Source organism: Mixophyes fleayi, chromosome 2 (genome assembly GCF_038048845.1).
Source record: "Mixophyes fleayi isolate aMixFle1 chromosome 2, aMixFle1.hap1, whole genome shotgun sequence".
Taxonomy (NCBI): Eukaryota; Metazoa; Chordata; class Amphibia; order Anura; family Limnodynastidae; genus Mixophyes; species Mixophyes fleayi.
In genome coordinates this window covers 364,019,696-364,044,999 of record NC_134403.1, presented here as the reverse complement: position 1 = coordinate 364,044,999, position 25,304 = coordinate 364,019,696, and the positions used below count along the sequence as shown (strand labels likewise).

General features: G+C 42.4%; 1 protein-coding gene across 2 annotated transcripts in view; it reads left to right on the top strand.

Moving 5' to 3' along the window:
- Positions 1-25,304, top strand: part of TMPRSS3 (transmembrane serine protease 3) — a 48,471-nt gene that overhangs the window by 1,246 nt on the left and 21,921 nt on the right. Inside the window, exons 2-9 of one of the 2 annotated variants that reach the window (XM_075198243.1) lie at positions 4,197-4,313; positions 5,658-5,774; positions 8,291-8,414; positions 9,625-9,747; positions 10,424-10,467; positions 14,177-14,348; positions 19,046-19,218; positions 23,567-23,662. In XM_075198243.1, the coding sequence (XP_075054344.1) occupies positions 4,244-4,313; positions 5,658-5,774; positions 8,291-8,414; positions 9,625-9,747; positions 10,424-10,467; positions 14,177-14,348; positions 19,046-19,218; positions 23,567-23,662 (919 nt within the window). In that variant the 5' untranslated portion in view covers positions 4,197-4,243. Of the gene's footprint in view, positions 1-4,196; positions 4,314-5,657; positions 5,775-8,290; positions 8,415-9,624; positions 9,748-10,423; positions 10,468-14,176; positions 14,349-19,045; positions 19,219-23,566; positions 23,663-25,304 lie in introns of those variants that run through there. The other variant, XM_075198244.1, reaches the window with a different exon arrangement.

Here is a 25,304-nt window from a genome sequence, read left to right as displayed (position 1 = left end):
GAAACTGGATGTAGATATAGATAGTGTTGAGTCAAAGATAACACCTAGGCAGCGAGCTTGTGAAGTACATTGTCACGACCCAGCACTCACCTCAGCCTGTGTCACATGTGTGAAAAAGGAGAAATCAAAAACAACCAACTGGTCTGTTTTGAAAATTATTAAAACCCTCCCTGTATGTCCCACACACGGACTTTTGACTTTCCAATTATGCCTCCACCAAGGTTTCTTTCTGAAGAGCTGACACCCTTATTCAGGAACCCTTCGTTCCTCCCTTTAAACTAATCTATCACCATTTACTTCCATCAAAGTTATCATAAACCAAATGATCTCCTCTGACCCAGAGTTATCATAAACTAAATGATCTCCTCTCAGTTTCAACTATTTAGCGTTCTACACCCAAGCTAAGTCTGACTCGTCAATTTGTAAGTGTAATTTAATATGGAACATAAATCCACAATGCTTAAGATAAAAAACAATGAACACTTATGACATACAAAGATATAATACACTAGTTTCTTGAAAAATAAAAAGGATTAAACAACAGAAAAATAGCACACTCACAAATGATCAGTTTTCTGTCTTCTGGGAGAGTATCAATATGAAATTGTCTCCCAAAAGATTATAATTCCCCCATATGCTCTGCCTTTAATTACATGTACACCTCTATACATGTGTCCATCTTGCTCTGAAAATTTGGACTACTTGTACAAATTGAGGTGCACTTATGTATGGCTTAGAGGTTTTGCCATTTTCGCAATTAACCTCCACAGGGGTGTCGTAGATGCTCTACTTCTGTAAATGTCTGATTTACATGAATCAGACATTCCCGGGGAGAGACATCAATAACACAGCTGTCTGCATGAATCATGAAATGTCTGGCCAACCCGTTGCTCTCCAGGTGTTGTGCAACTACTACAAACCCCAGCATGCCCTGCCAGCCAATAGCCAGTCCATAACTGGCAAGGTATGCTGGGAGTTGTAGTTTTACAACGCCTGAAGAGCCACAGGCTAGCTAGGCCTTGTGTAGTAGAAGAGACGACTAGATCGCTGTGCCAAGGGAGCCTTTGGGGGATCGGGGTAATGTCGCGTCAGACACAACTATAAGTTTGCATTTTATGTTATCTCAATTAACTCTTCTGTAATAGCCAATGGGGACAGACAACTTTTTGATGACTTTAAACAGAAATAGTTCAATATAACAAGCGAGGGGCTTAAACCACTCAGTCTTCCACCCTGCGAGATAACCTGATGGCTATAAATACAAATTTTGCTTTTTTTTAATTTCGGTTTAGGGAATTGTGTGCTAGGTATAAATTGCTTCCCATTAATTTTCCAGCTGCTGCGTTTTATTGTCCTGTAATCAGGAGGGTTGGAATATGCAGATGTTCATTTGCTTAAACTTGTAAATTTGCCAGAGGGAGAGAAAAAGAAAAAAACTGACTGACTTTATCCCTCCCCATCTGTCCTGTCAGCCACTCTCCTTAATTATTGGAGAAAAATGCACTAGGAATCACAGTTATGGCTCAGCAAAGCCTGGCAAGATAAAGGAAACACTAGTGGATGAAGTTATGACATCATAGGCGAAGTGAATGGGATGCGGCTTGATGACACGAATCAGCAACATTTTTGCGTATCTGCGCCTTATTTATGATTTTCTATAAATAGTGTTATTTTTATTCTTCACATAAGGACACTCAATATAGCCATTTATCTGTATTAAAAATAAGTTTTTAGGAAATTACTTGCCTTAATAAAAAAATACAGATTTTCTTAGATCCTTGTTGTATAAAAACAAGAAAATTCATTTTAGGTATTGCACAGTTCTCTTCTCATCAGTCTCCTCAGTATATAATCATCACACAGCTGTGTCATCTAGCACTGTCGTCTCAATGCACATCATACTGCTCAAATCAAAATGAACACATACCCACACAGACACACAAACCTATACATACACCTACACACACACACACACACACACACACAAACACAAACACAGGCAAATCACACTTGCCAACTTTTCCTCGTTGGCTTCAGGGAGATCCCGGGGGAGGTGCAATATTTGCGTCATTAAGCACCGCCCCCCACTTATCTATTGCGGGGGCGAGAACGGGGAGGTTGTTCTGCTCTCCCGGGAGGTCTCCCAGAAATGGGGGAGTCTCCCGGACATTCCGGGAGAGTAGGCAACTATGCGTTAAAGAAAAGCAGCTAATGAATCTCTACAGACTGAAGTGTCTTTTACATTTCTGTCTCCATTACTGAAGTCATGTTGTCTTACCTGTCAGTCTTTGATTAATTCTTGGTCTCCATGAAAATGGCCACCTCCATAGGCATCAATACATGGACATAGGACACAATTTCTGAACTGTGTCATCATGCCACAGATGGCGAAGCAGGGGCGGATCTTGACAACTTCTATACCCCGGGCGATTTTGGGGGGGCGATTTAGGCCCCGCCCCCTTTCTGATGTCTAAGGCTGCCGGCGGCTGCACAGTATGTGCAGGTCCGTTCAGCAGTGGCAGTGTGCTGCCCCGCTCAGGGCCCGACTAAGGGTTCCGGCCGCCCTAGGCTAATTCACCTGCAGTGCCCCCCCCCATCCTTCCCCCAATATAGGCTATTTCAGCAATAGCGCCCCCCCCTTCAGCCTGCTCACCTGCCCCCTTTAGCCACCTCACCTGCCCATCTGCCGCCCCTCCCCCCGAGACATTAGAACAGACTTACCTGCTGTGGAGGCCTTTCTTCAACACTGTGTATGACAGGCAGTCAGGCAGCGATCACTGTTAGCTGTTTGTCAGTGTGGCCGCAGGCGCTTCTTACTGTGGTCACGTGAGATGTGGAAGTCCTGATCTCACGTGACCAGAGTAAGAAGCGCCCGCGGCCACACTGACAGGCAGCTAGCAGCGATCGCTGCCAGACTGCCTCTCATGTGATAGTGACAGTCGGGACCGCTCCTTTAGACCAGGGGCAGTCCCGATGACTCCGGCTGACACATTTAGGGGAAAGAAAAAAAACATCTCGGCGCCACTGTGCCCCCCTGGCTCCAGCGCCCCAGGCTGCAGCCTGGTCAGCCTATTAGCTGATCAGGCCCTGGCCCCGCTGCTCTGATTGTGTTTAAAACACAATCAGAGCAGCCGGCAGCACACGGTCACTGCTAGGGGGGGGGGGGGGGGGGGCGATCGGGTCGATCGCACCCACTAGCAGGTGCTTGGATTCGCCACTGTGGCGAAGCCAACCACGTCTTGTACTGGCTCAGCATCAGGGAGAATGCCAGACTCTTCAGGGAGTGAGGGAGATCACCCCTATTTCTGGGAGTCTCCCTGACATTCAGGGAGAGTTGGCAAGTATGAGGCAAACACACACACACACCTCTTGACATACACATGCAAAATTACACACACACATGAACACACACCTACACAAAACACCAATACTTTTACACACAGACACATATCAACCAATACACATACACACCTCTTCACATAGAAACAAACCTATACATGCACACACCTACACACACATGCAAACACACACACCTACACATACATACATACATACATACACACGCACCTCTACTCACAGAGACATAAAAACCTACATACACACCTACAAAATTAAATTTAACTTGCAATGTTTTCAAAGAATGACATGGACCAATGCCACTTACAGATTCACCTTTATTAGAGCTCATCAGTGTGGTATAAGGTTTTCTGGTTAGTGAGACCACCTGTATAATTCAGGAGAAGAAAAGTTTAAGGTGTAAACTTTGCAACTTACTTTTTGGTACATACGCCACATTCCAAGGGAGCATGGGATGCAGCTGGTGGGGACCCCCGTCTTTCCTGTTCAACCCCCATGAGTATATGTTTGTTTTTTAAACTTTTTAGGTAGCACATGGGAAGCAGGCAGAGGAAGCTGCCCAGGCACAGAGTGGCCTGAGAACATTGGCAGAGATCCATCTAAACGGCCTTAACTGCGTATGTCCAGCTTTAGCCGTCTGCAGATCTCTAACACTATAGAAGTCTGCTCTTAGGGAATGCTGGGACTTGCAGTTCCACAACAGGTTGAGATGCATAGTGTACTCTGACAGAGCCAAGTGAGAAGACGTTAGACGCCCTCCGGTTTAATAGCGTTGACATTGTTGGTCTGAATGTCACTATGACCCTTTTACATTGAAAAAAAAATTTGTTTCTTTACAGAAAACAGAGAAAATGAGGGATCATCTAAGTGCCATCCCATTATCCCCATGAAATATCTAATTATCATCCTTCTTGTTGTTCTCATTATTGCTCTGGCGATTGCAACTGGCCTGATTGGTGAGTGCTATTCATTATTCAGTCGCGTCTCCATTAAATTGTCAAGGATTAAATGTTTTACAAGCCACTTGAAAAAAAGAATAGAGGCTGCTAGTGGCCCCTTTTTCATTAAGCGATGCAAGTTGACCTCCCCTCACCTTCATTGTCTGCCTGGGCAATGAGCGGCCGATGACTTGATAGCTTGTTTATCAGTGTATTAATGGCTTAATTGGACAGTAGACATTCATTATATTGGATAACTTTCATGCACTCTTCAATTTAGCGAATATTCACAGTCTAAGAGGTGCCACGTCTGGTCCCTATGCAATTTAAGCACACATTAATCTTCCTCAGTTCTCCTTGTAAACTGACCAGATCACTCCAAAAACAACCGCGTTCTGTCTAGTGGGCATTACATAAAACGGACCAATGATTAGTCTTTTCTAGGGAGACATTTATTTTCGCTGTTTTCACAGCTCTGAATAACCTGAAATCACCGCTGTATATTAATATTTATTTATGTATTGTATAGACTACCATGCACTTCTCATTCTGATTAGAAATGAACAGTTTAAGATAAATATAGGATTCCTAGAGATGAGAGTGATACGTGTCGGCCCATTTAAGTATCTACAAATATAAGTTTGCAAAAAGGCACTTTGAAAATAGTTCAGAAGTCAGAACTAAATGATCTTTTAAAATTTTGATTTTTGACCAAAATAAATACATTTGTTTTTTCGGGAAAATAGTCTTTGGGGTATTTGGCAGATTCTAGCTGTCATTTTGTAGAATGCACTAAATAAATGACAGCTAGAATCTGATTGGTTGCTATAGGCAACATCTGCACCTTTTCAAACCCGCAGTTTAGTAAATATACCCCTTTGTCTTTTGTCCAACCAGTGGTGGAAGAGGGCCGGTATATATGGTGTTATGCCATACCGCCACTTCTACTGATTTCATTGTAAAACAAATTCCATTTACTTATATTTTCCATACCGCCACTTCTAAATTTCCTACGGTTACAAGACTAATAAAATAGTTTTTCGACCAATATTGGGCATTGTCCTACAAATCAAACCATGGAAGATTCCTCTTTAAGTATACAGATGTATTGCGAGGGGATTGTCTAGGCCTAGTCTACTACAAATATGGATTTTAGGAAACAGTTACTGGAGTACCCACTACAATGCTGATGCCCTTTATAGCTCGTACTAGGAAAAGTACAATGACATTGCCTATAGGCCTGACACGAACGACATTGCCTACAGGCCTGACACGTCAGATTCTGTACTAAACAGTTGTGCGGGGCAGTAGGCTGGTGTAAAACTTTACAGTGCAAAATCATATTTTTACCCTTTTTCCTAGTTCATTACACTTGTCCTGGGAAGATACGCTGCCAATCCTCTTCAAAATGTATTCTGAAAATAAAGCGTTGTGATGGCGTCTTCGACTGTCCAGACGGAGATGATGAACTGAGATGTGGTAACAATAGCAAATTTATACATTTAATTATTTCATATTTTACATAACTTTGTACTGCTGTTGACATGTTAAAAAATACCGTAGTCCACAGCAACTCAAAATTAAGTTTCTTTTATGTGACTTTGTTTTTGATACAATAATATAACAAGCTGGAGAAGGACAATTACCAAATCAAGACACAATTGTTATTGCCTTATAAGTGAAATCCATCGATTAAGGGGTCATCATTCAGATTGTGAATCTGAAGGACAGCTGGGAAAATAAAAGAATGAAAAGAGTTCAAAAGAAGTTAAAGTATTACAGATATATTAATTAGTGTCATAACCAGTAACACACTGATTGGTGGATGGCCCTGGCTATTCAAAAATCAGACTGGTGGGAGGTCTCCACACTCTGATAGGTCAATATCTGGAACTATCTCCCAATCAGAGTGAAGGAAGGGTGGGGCTATGCTAAAAAGTCTAGATCCGCCCCCTAGGGGAACATCACACAGTCTTTCTATTGTCATTTTTTTTCTCCCCCTACTTAATTTTGGGGCAAGGGGCACATTCATTGTTCTCCAAAGTGACCATGCTTGGAACTTTGGTTACAGTCAGATAAGGCATAATCACAGTGACTTTCTCTCTCCTTGCTGCATTACAGTGAGTATTAAGCAGACACTAGCAAAGTCTACGATGGCCCTTTGATCTCTCCTGACATTATGGAGAGATGCACTTTGACACTTGTCCACATTTGGGGTGACTTCTCTCTTCTCCGCTTTTCCCCAATTTTTTGTAAAGTAATACACAGCCCATCTCAGGACACAAATGAGCCATGCTTTTTAAACATTCAGGTGCTGCAGAAAAATCTCTCCACACCCCTAAAAGTGTCGCACGTACACCCTTAACCCAATGCCTCAGCATATGTTACATATTTATGTAAGGTCTCTATATACTTTGTCACATGCTCACGGTGTCTCACCTCTACAGCTACAGCACCTTCCTTACTGACATCAAGTTCAGCATAATTCATATATTATATTATATTTCAATCAGGAGGTCTCCAAATCAGCTGAATCCTGGGGGCGTTGCGACGCGGATGGCGACATTCTGGTGACGCCCCCTGTGAAAGTATACCAATGTTGGTGTTATATTTTTTAAATGTATTTAAACTCTCAGCAGTACCATCAGCAGGCGACCATAATGTTACAGGACAGGAATTTTGCTCTGCATCAGGATTCTAGAAATAGATAACACAGAGAATAAGAAAAGGAAGACAGGATATAGAGTCCTGCGTCCTAATCCAACCATGTATAATACACAAGTGACATGAACCTATGTAGAATATCCTGCAAAATATACCCATCAATTTAGTTAGCAATGATGTCATCACTTATGATTTGGAAAGTAGTGATGTCACTCTTGTAAAATATAACTTGATATTTGATGTCCAGTGATGTCACTTGTTTCACAATACTCACTGTGAAAGTGTTCTGTGATGGAATGAATAATTTCCTGGATGTGAGGATCTTGTTTTATTTCAAATTAAAATTCATGAACTATAATAAATAATAATATATCTGCAGCTATAAACTAAAACGAGTTTTGAAATTCACGTTAAACTTCCTCGTTCCTTATATTTAACACTATGGGGTGCGTTATTATCATTATATTCTCTTGCCCCAAACGTAATACTGCCAGAATAAAGCAGTTGAAGTACTCTTGGGGCTAGATTTACTAAACTGCGGGTTTGAAAAAGTGGAGATGTTGCCTATAGCAACCAATCAGATTCTAGTTATCATTTATTTAGTACATTCTACAAAATGACAGCTAGAATCTGTTTGGTTGCTATAGGATACATCTCCACTTTTTCAAACCCGCAGTTTAGTAAATATACCCCATAGTGTTAGATTTATCAAACATTCTAAAAAGGAAAAGTGGAGGTGTTGCCCATAGCAACCAATCAGATTCTAGCTATCATTTATCAAATACATTCTAGAAAATGATAGCTAGAATCTGATTGGTTGCTACCAGGGCCGGTTTAGTCTCAGGGTTCCTCTACATTACATACCTCCTGACATTTAGAATTTAGAATCCTGAAAGCCCCGTCCCTGATCCACCCAAACTCCGCCCACAAATGGGCATATTTAATGAAAACTCCACCCACTTTTCTGTTAAGCTTCATCCTTTGGCAGCCAGTGAATCGGGATGTGCCCCAATATCGGGACAGTTGTGAGGTATGACATTATAAGCTGGGTACGGCCAGTGGGCTCCCTCCTATTGTCTGTCCTTGTTGTAGCCCACTTATATCTATCAATGGTGTCGGTTATGGGTGTGTAAATAATTTCTATTATATGAAGACAGGAACACAAGGCTATAACATCAATTGTAATATATAGTTAATTTTATTACGTTAGTTTTTACTCTCAGTATATATTTGATTTGTATTCAGTTTACTGTCACCCCTGTCTGATCTTACAGTATACAATGTTGTTTTGCACAAGTTGGTGACAGTGTGTGTAACGTGTAATGTTACAGTGAGACTGAGCGGCCGGAGCGGAGTCCTACAAGCTTATATCGATGGCTCCTGGCGGACAGTCTGTGCCGACGGATGGGAAGCTTTGTATGGGAATTTGACATGTAAGCAATTAGGGTTTTCCAGGTAATAAGGAGTTGATTTATGCTGCATGCTCGTTTCCTTTGTCAGAAGCTTAATGAGAAGTTTGCTGAACATGACAGATGATCGAGAGTGACTAGAGCAGACCTGGCCAACCTGTGGCTCTCCAGGTATTGTGAAACTACAAGCCCCAGCATGCCCTGACAGCTTTCTGCTAGCTATCTACTGGCAAAGCATGCTGGGGCTTGTAGTTTCACAACACCTGGAGCCACAGTGGGGCCAGACCTGAACTAGAGAGGGCGCTCTTGCGTTTGGTCTAGACGCCAGCCATCCTGTTACTTGCACATTGTGTACCTGACATCAGTCCAGTGATTTGGGAGGATGTGGTTAAGGTTTAGGTAGATTAGAAAATGGGGACAAGATCAGTTGTTATGATGCAGGAAAGACTGAAGAATACATTAGTTCACCCTCCAGGGGCAAACGCAGGATTTATAGAGGGGGGTTTCCCCACCACGCCACCAGTGAGCGTGACCTGCATGCATGGGGGCTTGGCTATAATTTTAGACAGTGCTTGGCTGCTCTCCAACTCTTCCTATCCCCATAATATACATGGGCAATGCTGCGTGCACTACTGTAGTAGACAAGCTAAACCAAGCTGTAACTATTCAGAGACTTTGCATATTCACAGAGCTAAGCTAATCTGTAGCCAATCAGAGAATTAGAACACTGAGCTAGACCAACCTGTGGCCAATCAGAGAATTAGAACATTGACTGGGCTTGACCAACCTGTGTCCAATCAGAGAATTAGAACACTGAGCTAGACCAACCTGTGGCCAATCAGAGAATTAGAACATTCGGAGCCCTGGAAGTTTCACCAAACTTGTAGTCAATCAGAATGTTCATATGGCAAGACCAACCAGTAGCCAATCAAAGCACAAGAAAATTGACAAAGTAAGAGTAAGACCGACCTATAACCAATATCAGAGCATTAGATCATTCAGAAAATAAGACTAACTGGTAGACAATCAGAGCATTAGAACATTCCAAACAATAGTCTAAAATTGGTTGTCAGCTAAGAGAGAAAAAGCAATAAACTATGTATGAAAATCCATACAACAAACTTGATTGCTACCTTTTTTTTTTTTTTTTTTGCATTAAAAATGTTGAAAAAAATATTTTTCAATGATATTCCTGTTCCTAATGTTAGGTGCAGTATTCTCAAATTTGCCTACCTAATATTCACTGTCCTTTACAGTTTTACGAGTACAATGTCGTTGCCAGTGGATGCTGTGGAAGACCAGTTTAGACAAGAGTTTGTGTCAATCACCCAATCTCCTGAAGCCAAGGCAACATTACTGCAACATGTTATACATACAAAGTAGGTTTTAGAATAAAATGATGGAGTAATAAATACTGTTAACAATACCCAAAATATGTTTTACCGCCTTCCCTCAGGAGCTAAGTGCGGTAATGGAGACAAGGGGGTAAATGTATCAAGCTGAGAGTTTTCCGGCGGGTTTGAAAAAACAATCAGATTCTAGCTATCATTTATTTGTACATTCTACAAAATGACAGCTAGAATCTGATTGGTTGCTATAGGCAACATCTCCACTTTTCAAACCCGTTGGAAAACTCTCAGCCTGATACATTTACACCAAGAGATTTGTTATTGGCCGTACAGGTCTGAAGGAAACTTTGAAAGACAGATGTAGTTAGGAGTCAGCTAAACAGGTGTAAAGTTTGTGAGTCTCACAATGGTACCATGTCTAGTCTAAGCTTTGACCAATTTATCACTAGATCGCGTGCTCATTCTGTAGTCATAGCAGTTTTAAATGGTGAACAGACCATGGAGGCATCTAGGTCTGGCGGATGTAGAGCGTGATAACGCACAATGCTGCTACGTAAGCCTTATCCAGCATGATAGCCGACCACTTTGAAAAAGAGACATTTTTCGCGCTAAGTGACTTGTTTTCTGCTGCACAATTCTCTATCTACCTGAAGCAAATATAAAATATATCTTCAGAAATGACCAACTATTTATTTCCTATTTTTAGGGAACACTGCTCCTCGGGATACGTCACTACCGTAAAATGTGTTGGTGAGTATTTATTATTTGTCTGGGGATGCAGGAAATGTAAGTGAGTAACTGTGATTGGTCTGAGGATGCAGGTAATGTGTTTGTTAGTCACTGTGATTGGTCTGGGGATGCAGGTAATGTGTTGGTGAGTCACTGTGATTGGTCTGGGGATGCAGGTAATGTGATGGTGAGTTACTGTGATTGGTCTGGGGATGCAGGTAATGTGTTGGTGAGTCACTGTGATTGGTCTGGGGATGCAGGTAATGTGATGGTGAGTTACTGTGATTGGTCTGGGGATGCAGGTAATGTGTTGGTGAGTCACTGTGATTGGTCTGGGGATGCAGGTAATGTGATGGTGAGTTACTGTGATTGGTCTGGGGATGCAGGTAATGTGTTGGTGAGTCACTGTGATTGGTCTGGGGATGCAGGTAATGTGTTGGTGAGTCACTGTGATTGGTCTGGGGATGCAGGTAATGTGTTGGTGAGTCACTGTGATTGGTCTGGGGATGCAGGTAATGTGTTGGTGAGTCACTGTGATTGGTCTGGGGATGCAGGTAATGTGTTGGTGAGTCACTGTGATTGGTCTGGGGATGCAGGTAATGTGTTGGTGAGTCACTGTGATTGGTCTGGGGATGCAGGTAATGTGTTGGTGACTCACTGTGATTGGTCTGGGGATGCAGGTAATGTGTTGGTGAGTCACTGTGATTGGTCTGGGGATGCAGGTAATGTGTAGTTGAGTCACTGTGATTGGTCTGGGGATGCAGGTAATGTGTAGTTGAGTCACTGTGATTGGTCTGGGATACAGGTAATTTTGAAACCAGAGGCAACAGAACTACAAGAGAGCTGGGAAGTAAGAAGTAAAGTATACGTTCAGGTAATGTGTCGGTGACCGTGATCAATCCGGGAAAGCAGTTAATATATTTTCTGTTCAATCTGAGGATACATGTTACAGGGGTGTATAAAATGTACTAAGATTAGTTCCAAGCAAAATATTTAACCTACTGAAGCATCATAATGAGATAATTACATGATCATTTGCAAAGTCAGATAGGGAAATGTGCTATTAAAATAGGAGTATAATGAGTCAAATTCAGAAACATCTCTTCCTAAAGAATTCACAAAGGTAGTTTTAAAATATTCCTACTAACATTATATTCTCAGAGTTATTTACACCGTGAATTAAATGTTATTGCCACTAAAATGTTTATAAATGTCATTTTATCGGGAAGTGTTACAGTAAGAAGAAAAATTAGAATCTTAAAAGCCTGTAAATGTTATTAATGTTATTAAGTAGCGCACAGCACATGCATATAATTCTGTTGCAAGAAGCACAGAAACAAACTACTTGTTAATTGGTGATGTAAATAAATAATAGTATCTTCTGCGCAGGATCCGGTGCCGTATTTCCGGGCGCTTTCTGTGGATGACGGCAGGGGACCTGGAACAGTCAGTGCCACTGATTGGCTGAATTCCCTTACCGCCCTCTGAAGAGTGCGCCAGAAATATGGCGCTATTCTGGGTGCAGGGTGGGCGTTGCAGCCCCCACTTTCCTCATTGGCTCGTGTGCACGGCACACCCTGCACCCGTTGTAAATACAACACTGGATCTAGAGGGATAAGAGCACAGCTGAGACAAGAGGAGCGAGTGTGGAGATTGTACAGTTGGGAGGATGTACCACATGGTGGGAGTAGGGTACGTGTGAGGCTGGAGGGGTGGGGTACGGCTCACCGATGACGATAACAGCGACACAGAGCACAACTACAATAAAACAACGATTTAATGAAAAAACGACAGATATATTGACAGACTTCACTTAAAAACGACTGTGCAGATCTCCGATGGCAGCAGAAGGATGACAGGACCTACTTCCGACTGGCCAGCTGTCCGGCAGAACTGTGTAACGTCAGTGCGCCCTTCATTCCTTTAAATATAAAGCGGCAATGTCGGGAACCCGCAGGGACGCTCTTTAAACAAGGTCCCCACATTGCCGCTTTAAATTTAAAGGCATGTCGTTTTTTCATTAAATCATTGTTTTATTGTAGGTGTGCTCTGTGTTGCTCTTATCGTCATCAGCTAAGCGATTACCACCCAGTGGGAGGTGGGAGAAGTGCAGACTCTAATAAACAAGTGGGTTTTCAGATAGCATTTAAATATCTGACGGCTTTGGCAGAGACTGATCGACGAGATAAGGAAATCCTTAGGTGGGCAGCAGCACGCGAGAAGTCCTGTAGGTTGGGCTGAGAGATGGTTACCAGAAAGGAGACAGAGGGGTCAGTCAGAGGCAGATCTAAGACGATGCGAGGGAGAGTATTCTGGGAGCAAATATTGTTTAGAGGTAGCTTAAAAGCTGCTGAATATTTATGATGATGTACAGAGGACAAAGGTAGAAAGATAGATTGTTATGGAAGGTAGATTCTTCTGGTTGAGAAGTAGTTCTCCAAGATTAGAGAATGATCGGTCTTTGTCACGTCCAATAAGATGGGTACAAAGGGTTGTTCCCCCAGGGTCGTCTATATTAGACAGTATGAACCTTTCTCCCCAACAACCCCTGTCCTCTGGAACTCCCAAACACTGAAGAAACGTTAAACCATTAAACCTGGGGACACTACATTCACACAGACAACGAGACAAATGATCTGTTAGTAAAATCCAAAGTGAGCTGTTTTATCCTTAATCAATGTTCTGCTTTATCACCTATTAGTCCTTTAAGTCTTCTCTTTATAACTAATTAGACTGTAAGCCTGTTGGGCCGGACCACCTTCCTCGTGTGTCTTAGCTAATTGCACACAAAGCACCATTCTGCTCCTGCTACAATCTAATTTCCATTACTGCAGAAGCAAATACAGCATCAAGGTCATTTTTAGTTAGAAGCAGTTTACCTTTCTATATATTTGAATAATTGAGGGAGGAAATTGGGGCATTCGGAGTAGAGATCAGTGAAGTTATGGAAAATTTTTTTTACGCAAACCGAGTTTTGTAGCAGAACAGAGGGAGAGGCCGGACTAAGACTGGGAACATTTATGGCCAGATTCCACCAATGAAACATGCAAAGTTTTGCTTATCTCTAAGTGGAGGGAACGCTCAAAAATGCAAACAAAAGACAGCATTGGTCAGAATTTCCCCCCAACCCCAGTGAGACAGCAATGCTACCCATATACTAAAAGCAGATTAATAAACACTACTTAGTATCATCATCAGTTATTTATATAGCACCACTAATTTCGCAGCGCTGTACAGAGAACTCAGTCACATCAGTCCCTGCCCCATTGGAGCTCACAGTCTAAATTCCCTAACATACACACACAGACACACACACAGAGACTAGGGTCAATTTGTTAGCAGCCAATTAACCTACCTGTATGTTTTTGGAGTGTGGGAGGAAACCGGAGCACCCGGAGGAAACCCACGCAAGCACAGGGAGAACATATAAACTCCACACAGATAAGGCCATGGTCGGGAGTCGAATTCATGACCCCAGTGCTGTGAGGCAGAAGTGCTAACCACTAGGCCACTGTGCCAAGGATAAATCTGTGGTGGGGCTTCCAGGACATTACAGGTTCCTAATGTAATGATAGGTTGCTCTCACAGTAAGATCTGCAATTAGAGTGTATGCCAGCGCTCCCCAGTATGATCCCACAAACTGGACACTTCCACTGAGTGGAGACAACCAATCTACCATACTGTCTTGTTTTTTATTTCCTTTTACCAGCATCTCTCTCCTTATTTGCAGTCTGTGGGAACCGGCCCAGCTACACCTTGTCATCACGTATAGTGGGCGGGAACATCTCTGCGGACGGGCAGTGGCCGTGGCAAGCCAGTCTGACCTTCCAAGGGATACATCTGTGCGGCGGCTCTCTGATCAGCGCCCAATGGATAGTCACGGCGGCTCACTGCGTGTACGAGTAAGTGTGGGCCCACATAGGGCCTGATGCATCAAGGAAACTAAGGCAAAAAAAGTTTTCTCCTGGGCAAACCATGTTACAATGCACGGGGAGCAAATTAGTTTATTATTTTGTATATAAGATAAATACTGGCTGTTTTGTCATGGAGCGCACAAATACTTGTAGCTTTATTTTTACACTGAAATATAAAGTTGATCTAGGACCTCCCCCTCCAATGCAGCATGGTTTTGCCAAGGTGCAAAGTTACTCCTTTTTCCTCATCTTCAGCAAAGTGTGTTCCGCAGGGCCAGATATTCAGTGTCACCTGCCAAGTGCAGCATCCACCTGTGTATCATCTGCGCAGAGTGGGGGCAGCCATTTTGTGAGCTGAACCAATATATCAAAAATGGCTGCCTTCACCCTGGTCTCCTGTAGAGGTCATTTGGGAAGTACAAATACCTCTTTTGAGCCACCACGCACCTCGATTGTCCCCAGGGCACAGATGTTTGTGGAGCGAGACGGCTGCATTTGCACAGGCAGAGGCCAGGAGTTGGGCTTGGACATAATTCTGTTACAGAGTGACAAAGTGGCCACTCCAGTGGTCTAAAACTTGTGTATTACCCCTCTCCACATAGCCGGGTGCAGGCAGGAAGTTATTTTTGCTTCTAGGGCAGCACGGTGGCTTAGTAGCTAGCGCTTCTAGGGTCATGAGTTTGATTTCCAACCATGGCCTTATCTGTGTGGAGTTTGTATATTCTCCCCGTGTTTGCGTGGGTTTCCTCTGGGTACTCTGGTTTCCTCCCACACTCCAAAAACATACTGGTAGGTTAATTGGCTGCTGTCAAATTACCCTAGTCTGTGTGTCTGCGTATGTTAGGGAATTTAGACTGTAAACTCCAAGGGGCAGAGACTGATGTGAATGCAGAATTAGTGGCGCTATATAAATAACTGATAATAATGACTTGAAGACTCTGGTGGGGGAACAAACTGTGACTTATTATTATTACTGTTTATTTATATATTATGCAGCACTGCAGCGATGTACACAGAATATTTGGCATTCACATCAGTCCCTGCCCCTTTGGAGCTTACAATCTAAATTTTCTACCACCTACACATGGATCTATTGAAGTTACCAACCAGTTAATCTACCAGTAGGTTTTTTAACTGTGAGAGGAAATCAGAGCACCCAGATGAGACATATGTAAATAGGGAGAACATACAAACTCCACACAGATAGGACATTGGTTGGGAATCAAACTCATGACCTCAGCGCTGTGAGGCAGCGTCACTAACCACTGAGCCACCGTGCTGCCCCCAGGATTCATCTTCCAACGGAACTTGCAGTTAAAAAAAACGCACTGAACTTGCATGCTCAAATACAAGGAGATCTCACGATATGATTCCTATACGTTACTTGCCGTATGTAGATACACAGAACACAGTGCAGGATGGGCACATGCCTATGTGCAATAGTCAGTCGGCACTTACACCTGCCCTGTAGCTGGTGCAAATGATATGGCTAAAAAACACGTACCTAAGAGATGCCTGAGCTTGAATTGGCCGCATCGGCATTGGCACACCCTCTGTACATTGTCTATGCCCGTCCCACCCCGCATTCTACTCTTCATAGGTCAAGGGCCCTGATTCATTAAGGATCTTAAATTGAGTAACTTCTTATTTCAGTCTCCTGGACAAAACCATTTTACAATGCAAGGGGTGCAAATTAGTATTCTGTTTTGCACATAAGTTAAATACTGACTGTTTTTTCATGTAGCACACAAATATCTATTTTAAATTTCAGTGTACAAATAAGCTATCAAGTATTTGTGTGCTACATGAAAAAACAGTCAGTATTTAACTTATGTGCAAAACAGAATACTAATTTGCACCCCTTGCATTGTAAAATGGTTTTGTCCAGGAGACTGAAATAAGAAGTTTCTTAAGTTAAGATCCTTAATGAATCAGGCCCAAGATCCCTTTCTCTGAAGATCCTACTCATCCCTAAAGGCCGGGGTGCGGAATATGTCATTGCTTAGATAACAGTCCTCCGACCAATCCTGTTGGAGCCATTTCTAACCATCTTTTTCTCACACTTAAGTATTGGGCAGGAGGATCCAACACACGGGGGTTTTAAGAATAAGAGTCCCCCATTGGTTCACGCCAATACTCCCACAGGATCAGTACTCTCATCGTACAATGTCATTGGCTACATGTTGTTCTATCCCCGCCCACTTCAAATAACTGGACATACTAATGAGCAGAAGATTCTGATTTGCAATAAATAGGTTCTCAGGCCACAGCCATATTGTACAAACACAGCATTAAATCCAATAACCTGCCGTGAAGCTCACACTCTCCATTAACTCATTTCTTAGCTTTCACTTCTGCATTTCTCCAAGATACAACAATAATCCCCATCTGTCCTCCCCCCTTTACTGACTCAGTCTGGCTGCCCTTCTGTCACCTCTCTGCTTGGATGCCCCCCTCCCGCTCTAGAAGTACAGATTGCATTTAGCATTAAAAAATAATAATAATAATCCTGTGCTTTTTAATTGAAATGTCATCCCAGGCTTATCTATCACGGCAAACACAAATCTGCAGAGGATTCATATGATTTAATATTTTACTGGTCCAGTTTCCATTAATTCAGATCACTCGGGTTGTATGCTGAGCAAAGAAATAAACAATTTATCAGAAGGCGACGCTTCTCATCTTGTAATGCGCCACATTTTACCCGTTAAGAGACAAATAGCTGAATGCTCTTCTGCAGGAGGGAGGACCTGTCAGATACCAGTCTGTCTAGCAGGAGGAGACGATAGAGGATTAGCAGCGAATGTTGCAGAGCATTAACATGCATGATAAATTTAACCCCTGCCCAGCAACATGTCAGCCATGCGCACGGACTATTTAAATGACCGATAAAGGCGTAGCATCCATTTGTTGTGAATATGGTGGTAGGGCAAAAGCAGAGTCATTGTTAGCATGAATTAGATGAAATTAAATAGCTCAGGCTCTCCCAGTGCCGTTTCCTGTGCGTCACATGTAGGAAACAGGAGTACATACAGGTTTGGGAGCAGATGTAGGGCAGATGCCGCGGTTGATACAATCTCGACTTTGGTGGGACATCCCAGTTAACAGGCCACAAATTGGGTGGAGCTTAACAAAAGTGGGTGGAGTTTTACCCAATTTTGTCCTTTCGTGGACAGAGTTTGGACGGGACGGGGTTATTTTTTCCTGATTTTGTGATTCTAATTGTTGGGAGGTACGGGTGATACGATACACGGTTACCACTGATGAAAAGAATGGGGTTGTCGGTTCATCTTTCTTGGATAAATAAGATTTATTTACAGCCTCACATATCTCTCATTCCATGGCAACATCATACATTTTCTTCACAGTTAGATTAAATAGTTAGAATCATGTTTACATCAACCCCCCAATGTCAGACCTAGTGGGTGCTGCAGAGCTGACACTCAGTTTTGGGACTGGATACCAAGTGAGCGTGTGGTGAGGGGCTTACCCTTATACACCACTAAACCCCGCACAATACACTGTAGGTTCTACGTTTTACATTAACATTAGGGGAGAGTGATTTCACCTGTATAAAGTTTCAATTTGTACAAATTGTGGGTACGCTGAACAAATTTGCAAATCAACTCTGATTTGGTGGATTTAAAAATGCGCCCAGTAAAATCAAACCAAGCACTGTAGAGCAAAAGTAACCAATCGCAATGCAAAGTCCACCTGCACATGACAATAACATTATAAAAGTAGTATATAACCAAATTTATGGGCTGAACCAGTATTCCTGAGAGTGCAGCCTATTAATTAACTAGGAACCAGTGATATCACCAAGAATGCAGCCTATCCAATCACTAGGAGCCAGTGACATCACTGAGCATGCAGCCTATCACTTCACTAGGAACCAGTGACATCACTGAGCGTGCAGCCTATCAGTTCACTAGGAACCAGTGACATCACTGGGAATGCAGCCTATCCATTCACTAGGAACCAGTGACATCACTGAGAATGCAGCCTATCCGTTCACTAGGAACCAGTGACATCACTGAGAATGCAGCCTATCCGTTCACTAGGAACCTGTGACATCACTGGGAATGCAGCCTATCCGTTCACTAGGAACCAGTGACATCACTGAGAATGCAGCCTATCCGTTCACTAGGAACCAGTGACATCACTGGGAAGGCAGCCTGTCCAGTCACTAAGAACCAGTGACACCACTGAGAATGCAGCCTATCCATTCACTAGGAGCCAGTGACATCACTGAGAATGTAGCCTATCCATTCACTTGGAACCAATGACATCATACAGCCTATCCTTTCACTTAGAATCAGTGACATCACTGAGAATACAACTACATACGATTCATTAATTTGGAATCAGTGACATCAGTGAGGTAATGATACTTTGTTCAAATTGCTATTAGGGATTATTTGACCATTTCCATTAAAATGTGTCCACTGGGAGGCGCTATTCCATTTGACTCTATACTTGATCTCAGTACATTGCTTTTTACCTTTGCTACTACGTGAACATTTTCGATAGTGATGATTCCTGTGCAAAATACTGCAATTTATGTCCATGTTTTACTAGACACTTGTAGAAAAATGAATAGATAATGCACATAGAAAAGTCTACAGAAAAGATAAGATTACTCTGAATTGTATTTAAGTTCTCTCCCCCCGCTTGATTTGCAGCTTGTATTTTCCAGAGTCATGGAGCGTACAGGTGGGATTGGTCAATCAACCTTTAGAACCTTCAACCAATTCCGTTCTGGTGGAAAAAATCATCTACCACAGCAAATACAAGTCGAGCTCCATGTCCAACGACATAGCACTGATTAAACTGGTCACACCATTCACCTTCAGTGGTAAGAGCCAGGATTTTCCTGTTATCGTAGATAATAATGTTGAATATGAAATAAACTAAAATATGCAATTATTATAATAGTGGAACCTGATTTCACCAACACCAACATTAACTTAAATTTGGGGCCACAATTTGTGGCAGCACAGTGGCTCAGTGGTTAGCACTTCTGCCTAACAGCACTGGGGTCATGAATTTGACTCCCGACCATGGCCTTATCTGTGTGGAGTTTGTATGTTCTCCCTGTGCTTGCGTGGGTTTCCTCCGGGTGCTCCGGTTTCCTCCCACACTCCAAAAATATACTAGTAGGTTAATTGGCTGCTATCAAAATTGACCCTAGTCTCTCTCTCTGTCTGTGTATATGTTAGGGAATTTAGAGTGTAAGCTCCAATGGGGCAGGGACTGATGTGAATGAGTTCTCTGTACAGCGCTGCGGAATCAGTGGCGCTATATAAATAAATGGTGATGATGATGATGATATATATACCCAATACAATAATCCCAAATTTAGTGGGATAGTCCCGGTTTTTGTACCCCACAAGGGTGCAGCCTTTTGGTATGGGGAGTGGTTTGGTAAAATGTAGTTATGGTTGAATCGATCGGGTATGTCTTGGGGAATTAAAGGGGGGGGTTATTTTATCCTGATTTTTCCATTTCAAATGTTGGGATTTGAACTCTCATTCTCGGTAGACTCCCTTTTTTCTCTGTAGTCTGTTCATTTGCCCTTTATCTTCCGGCATTTTGCATTAAAGGAGAACGACACATTATTTGCAATACTCGGCTCCGGCTGGAAGTCATATGGAAATGTTAGTAACAAGTCCTTTAGTCTAACATCCCTTATAATGAATTACATGACCCCCAACCCTTCGTAACCACGGAAACTGCATTGATATTTCATCAGAGTTATAAATAACAGAAGCTTTCTGTAATTCAAGTTAGCATAATATTTTATTGTCTAGCAGTGTTTTTTTATTATTTAATGTAGATTAAGAAAAAGAAAAACCCAGAGATATCAGAAAAATATCATTTTTAACCAGTGCAAGTTGTTGTACTAAGGAAAATAAAATATTTGCACAAATTATCTACAAGAAATCATAACCCCTGGAGAATTAGAGTATATTGTTTATTATAAGTGTACATTTCAAGTGTTCATGAATAATTCTCTGATGTAGGAGAGTTGAAGTAGCTAGTAGTGAGTGGGTCCACCAGTGCGCTGAGTTTTGTGAAGTAGTTGCAAAAACGAGATTTCATTTTGCAGAGCAAAGTTATTGTAATGAGGGGGGGGGGGGGGGATCGCAACCAGACATTTTTAGGTGTGGGGGAAAAAAAGCAAATTTTACTCCAGCTAGAGCTAACGGAGATGGAGTCTCATCCTATATTTTTAATTGGGCAGAACGGTGGCTCAGTGGTTAGCACTTCTGCCTCACAGCACTGGGATCACAAGGTCAATCCCCGACCATGTCCTTATCTGTGAGGAGTGTGTATGTTCTCCCGTGTTTGTGTGGGTTTCCTCCGGGTGCTCCAGTTTCCTCCCACACTCCAATAACATTGGAGTGTGGGAGGAAAGCAGAGTAGGTTAATTGGCTACTAACAAATTGACCCTAGTCTGTGTGTGTGTGTGTGTGTGTGTGTGTTAGGGAATTTAGAGTGTAAGCTCCAATGGGGCAGGGACTGATGTGAATGAGTTCTCTGTACAACGCTGCGGAATTAGTGGCGCTATATAAATAAATGGTGGTGATGATGATGATGATGATTATGATTGGACCTATTTGGCACCTTTGAGATGCACTTAGATGCCACATGACCTATCTAAGGCTGAACTGGGCAGTATTTTAGTCTATACCTGAAAACGTTACTTCAATGACTGGGGAGAGATGGTATTAAAGCGGTAGGAGGGTGGACTGTGATGTGACATTTACGGTCTTGCCTAGTGCATCTGATTTTCCCACTTTTACGCACACTTGCGCAGACTCCTAGGGCCTGATTCCTTAAGACAAGCATTCTGAGCGCAACCTGCGTTCAGTGTTATACGCACGTATTTGGATTTCGAATTCAGCAAGGAACGGATCTCAAGATGCTTTTTTGGTGTGCTCTACATCAAATGCAGCAGAATACATCTAATATGTATGTGGATTATAAATTTGCCAAAGAATGTACAGGAAAAAATAAACATCTTGCATTATTGTTACTTGATAATAATAAAGGTATTAATGTTAAAACAATAAAAAAAAGGGGAAAAAAGTGTTTTCTTATTATTCCCCCCCTAGGAAATATATTTATTAGAATGTTGTTAATGTCTACTGAGCATAAAATACATTTTTACAGCTACATGTTATCACATGCATACGAGACTTTCAGACTAGTGATCAGGACTTAGACTAGCCCTGTAGCTGGAGCTAGAGATACGGCAGAAAAACAAAGGCACACAGAGCTGGATTCGGCCTTTTTCAGACGTTACTGCTTGTGCTTAAGTCTGTCACGCCTCTACTGTATATTCACTACGGCAAAACACCCCTTCCCCGCCCAGTTAATTCCCCAAAATTGTAGGCTGTAGTAAGCATCCTTTGCATGCGTTGGTGCATGGAACAAGGCTGCATTCACGGGCATACCTCCTGGTTCTGGGCATGCCCAGAGTGATTTTGCAGATGATACGTTTAAAATCGGCAGATACGGGCCTTGATGAATCAGGCCCCTAGTTCATACTTGGTTCCTACTCTCCCGGAATTCCCGGGGGGCTCCCGAACTTCGGGGAGTCCTCACGGACTCTCTAAAGAGTAGGCGAAGCTCCCGCAATCGTCGAAAGTCCCATCTATTCAATGCCGTGCATTTTGCCATTTTATAGTGGGGGCGGGGCTATGGTGACGCGATTATGTCAGCACGCCCCCTCTTACCCCTTGTCACATGACTTCTCCCCCCGGATCTCCTAAAACTTGGCATGTATGCCCTAGTTTGACTTAGGCCTCTCAGAGCGGAGCATTCATGCACCTTCACGTGTACGCGGCAGAGCAACTAGGCGGACCAGCGCAAATCTAAGGCGCTCATCCAGTTCCTGTTTTACTTTAGTACAACACACCGATGAAGTGACCACATTTATGGGGACACTTGCGGGTAGGCTGAACGTGTCATATGGGACCTAGCATTCAGCTGACGGCACACTCTGGCGGATTGTCCGGCAGCCCAGACAGACATCCCATTGCGGGCTGTCTTAGGCCCCTACACACAGTCAGTTGGGGATAGTTTGGTATAAAACAACCACATTGAATATCCAAAGTGCCGCACATGTGAACGGCTTTAGATTGCAAGCTCATAGGTCCAGCTTTGTCTTCTTTTTCTTAAAACGGCACTGAATGTTTTCTACATGCTGCACCTATCATATATCACTGAATGAGATGTTAATAACATACTTGCCTACTTTCGGCAAGTTCTGTCCGGGAGAGGGGCGTGGCTGGAGGGCGGAAAGAGGTGGGGACCAATTGTGTCATTTAGGCCCTGCCCCCCGCGACAAAAATACTGGTTTGTCACGGGGACGGGGTCAAAATTACGCGATTCACCGCAAATCGCGTCATTTTGGGAAGGCACCTGCGGGTTGCCGGAGACTTGCCTGCTCTCCCGGAAGTCCGTGAGACCGACCCGAATTTCGGGAGTTGGCAAGTATGGTTAATAAATTATATATATAATAAATAGAAAGTAACAATAATAAATAGATGACACTAATAATGACAATGATCCTTGAAACAGATAAGAGTGAAATAAGAAAACTGAATGTTTTTGCAGTTTGGCTGAGAAAATGTATGTATGACAGGAACAGATTGTTAGGAATTGAAGTGTGCATGGATATAGTACCAGTACATTGTATAGATGTCTGGTCATTCTGTCACAGATCGCCATCTTGTGGGCAGTATGTGTAGTGGAATGAAAAGCCTGATTCAGATTGCATTTCTGGGACATTTGAGGTTGGTTGAATCTGCAGTGTTTTTTTTATACAAATTGGCATCCTGCTGAAACAATCTGCTTATTGTGTCCTAGAGAACAAGATAATATTGTAAAAAAAACAATATTGGAAATTTATTCCGCTGTTGCGTTTGGATTTTCCTCCCACACTTCAAAAACTACTAGTAGGTTAATTGTCTGCTAACGACATTAACCCTAATGTGTGTGTCTGTTTCTGTGATAGGGAATTTAGACTGTAAGCTCCTGTGGGGCAGGGACTGATATAATTGACAAATGTTCTCCCTGTGCAGCGCTACGGAATTTATATTAATAAATGATGATGATGATGATGATGATGATGATGTTATACATACACTAGAGATAAATGGTCTACTGAATAGAAATATTTCATTTATCACCAGGGTTAATACAACCAATCTGTCTTCCGAATTATGGGGAAGATTTTCCAGAGGGTAAAATCTGCTGGATATCAGGATGGGGGGCCACAGAAGAAGGAGGTACGTGAAATATGGGTTTTATTCTCAGTGAATATAATTAAGTTTTGTGGTTTTTATTACAAGTCAGTGTTTGAGCTTTGTATGTATCTATGATAAAACCCTAATTCCACTTACCCACTGGTAAAACCAAATCATGCTTTTACTGGCATTTGTTTTAATGTTAGTAGAAATAATTTAAACGGGTGGACTGTGACTGTCTGCTGCATGCTCTAATTATTCATGTTCATTGGAAATGGACGCAAGGGGTCAATTGAATATCCAACATTGACCCCCTCCCAAGCACAAGTGCTTACTACCACCACATGTCAATCACATACTTGCCAACTCTCCCTGAATGTCAGGTAGACTCCCTGATATAGGGGTGATCTCCCTCACTCCCTGAAGAGTCTGGCATTCTCCCTGATGCTGAGCCAGTACAAGACGTGGTTGGCTTCGCCATCTGTGGCATGATGACACAGTTCAGAAATTGTGTCCTATGTCCATGTATTGATGTCTATGGAGGTGGCCATTTTCATGGAGACCAAGATTTAATCAAAGACTGACAGGTAAGACAACATGACTTCAGTAATGGAGACAGAAATGTAAAAGACACTTCAGTCTCTAGAGATTCATTAGCTGCTTTTCCTTAAAACATAGTTGCCTACTCTCCCGGAATGTCCGGGAGACTCCCGCATTTCTGGGAGACCTCCCGGGCTCCCGGAAGAGCAGGGCAACCTCCCGGTTCTCGCCCTCGCAATAGATAAGTGGCGGGGGGGGGGGGGCTTAATGACGCAAATATCGCATCATCTTAGCCCCACTCACTGCTGTAATTGGCCAAAATTGTGACAATCGTTTAGGGGGCGGGGCCAAAATGATGTGATTAATCAAGCTCCGCCCCCACACACCCGCCTCCCCCGGGATCTCCCTGAAGCCAACGAGGAAAAAGTTGGCAAGTATGGTCAATCACAACCACTGTAGAGCAATGGTTTCTACAGATCCTATTGGCTGCACCTTGCATGTGACCAGATGTGACTTTACGTTTACTGTCAGGTCTGACTAATGAGGTCTTGTGAATAACATGATTGGACTTGTCATTACCGCTGATGGCATTGTGATTATTAAGTTTCTCTGTTAGAAAAACTTTATATAAGGGACAATCAGAGCCTAAAATGTGATATTATGCTCTTTATTGGAATTTGTATATACCCATATAATAAAGGCTTTTTATACTTTTATTCAGTTGGTGCTGGTGACTTTATATAACATTTCGCAAGGATAATTTTTGGTTGTATCATGAAGTCTATCACAGTTGAGACTTCCTTCTACCTAATTCCTTTGCATGAAGTCAGCTTTTAATGGCATAAACAAAGGTAGATTACTGGAACAGCAAAAATCAAAAAGGAAGCACCCATTTTCACCAAAATAATATTAAAATATTTTAAAAATTTGTCCAAACTTACAAGAAAAAAAATTACAAAATTAGTATTACATAAATAATCAAAGTAAACATTAAATAACTCTGAATACTTTTTTCCTGTTTTACTTTAAAAATGTCTCCAATTACTTCAATAACATCTCTCTCCTTAATCCTTCAATAAGGGCAGATTCCTTGAGCCTACCAGAGTGATCAATGAGCTAAGTATATCTGTACAATATACTTATA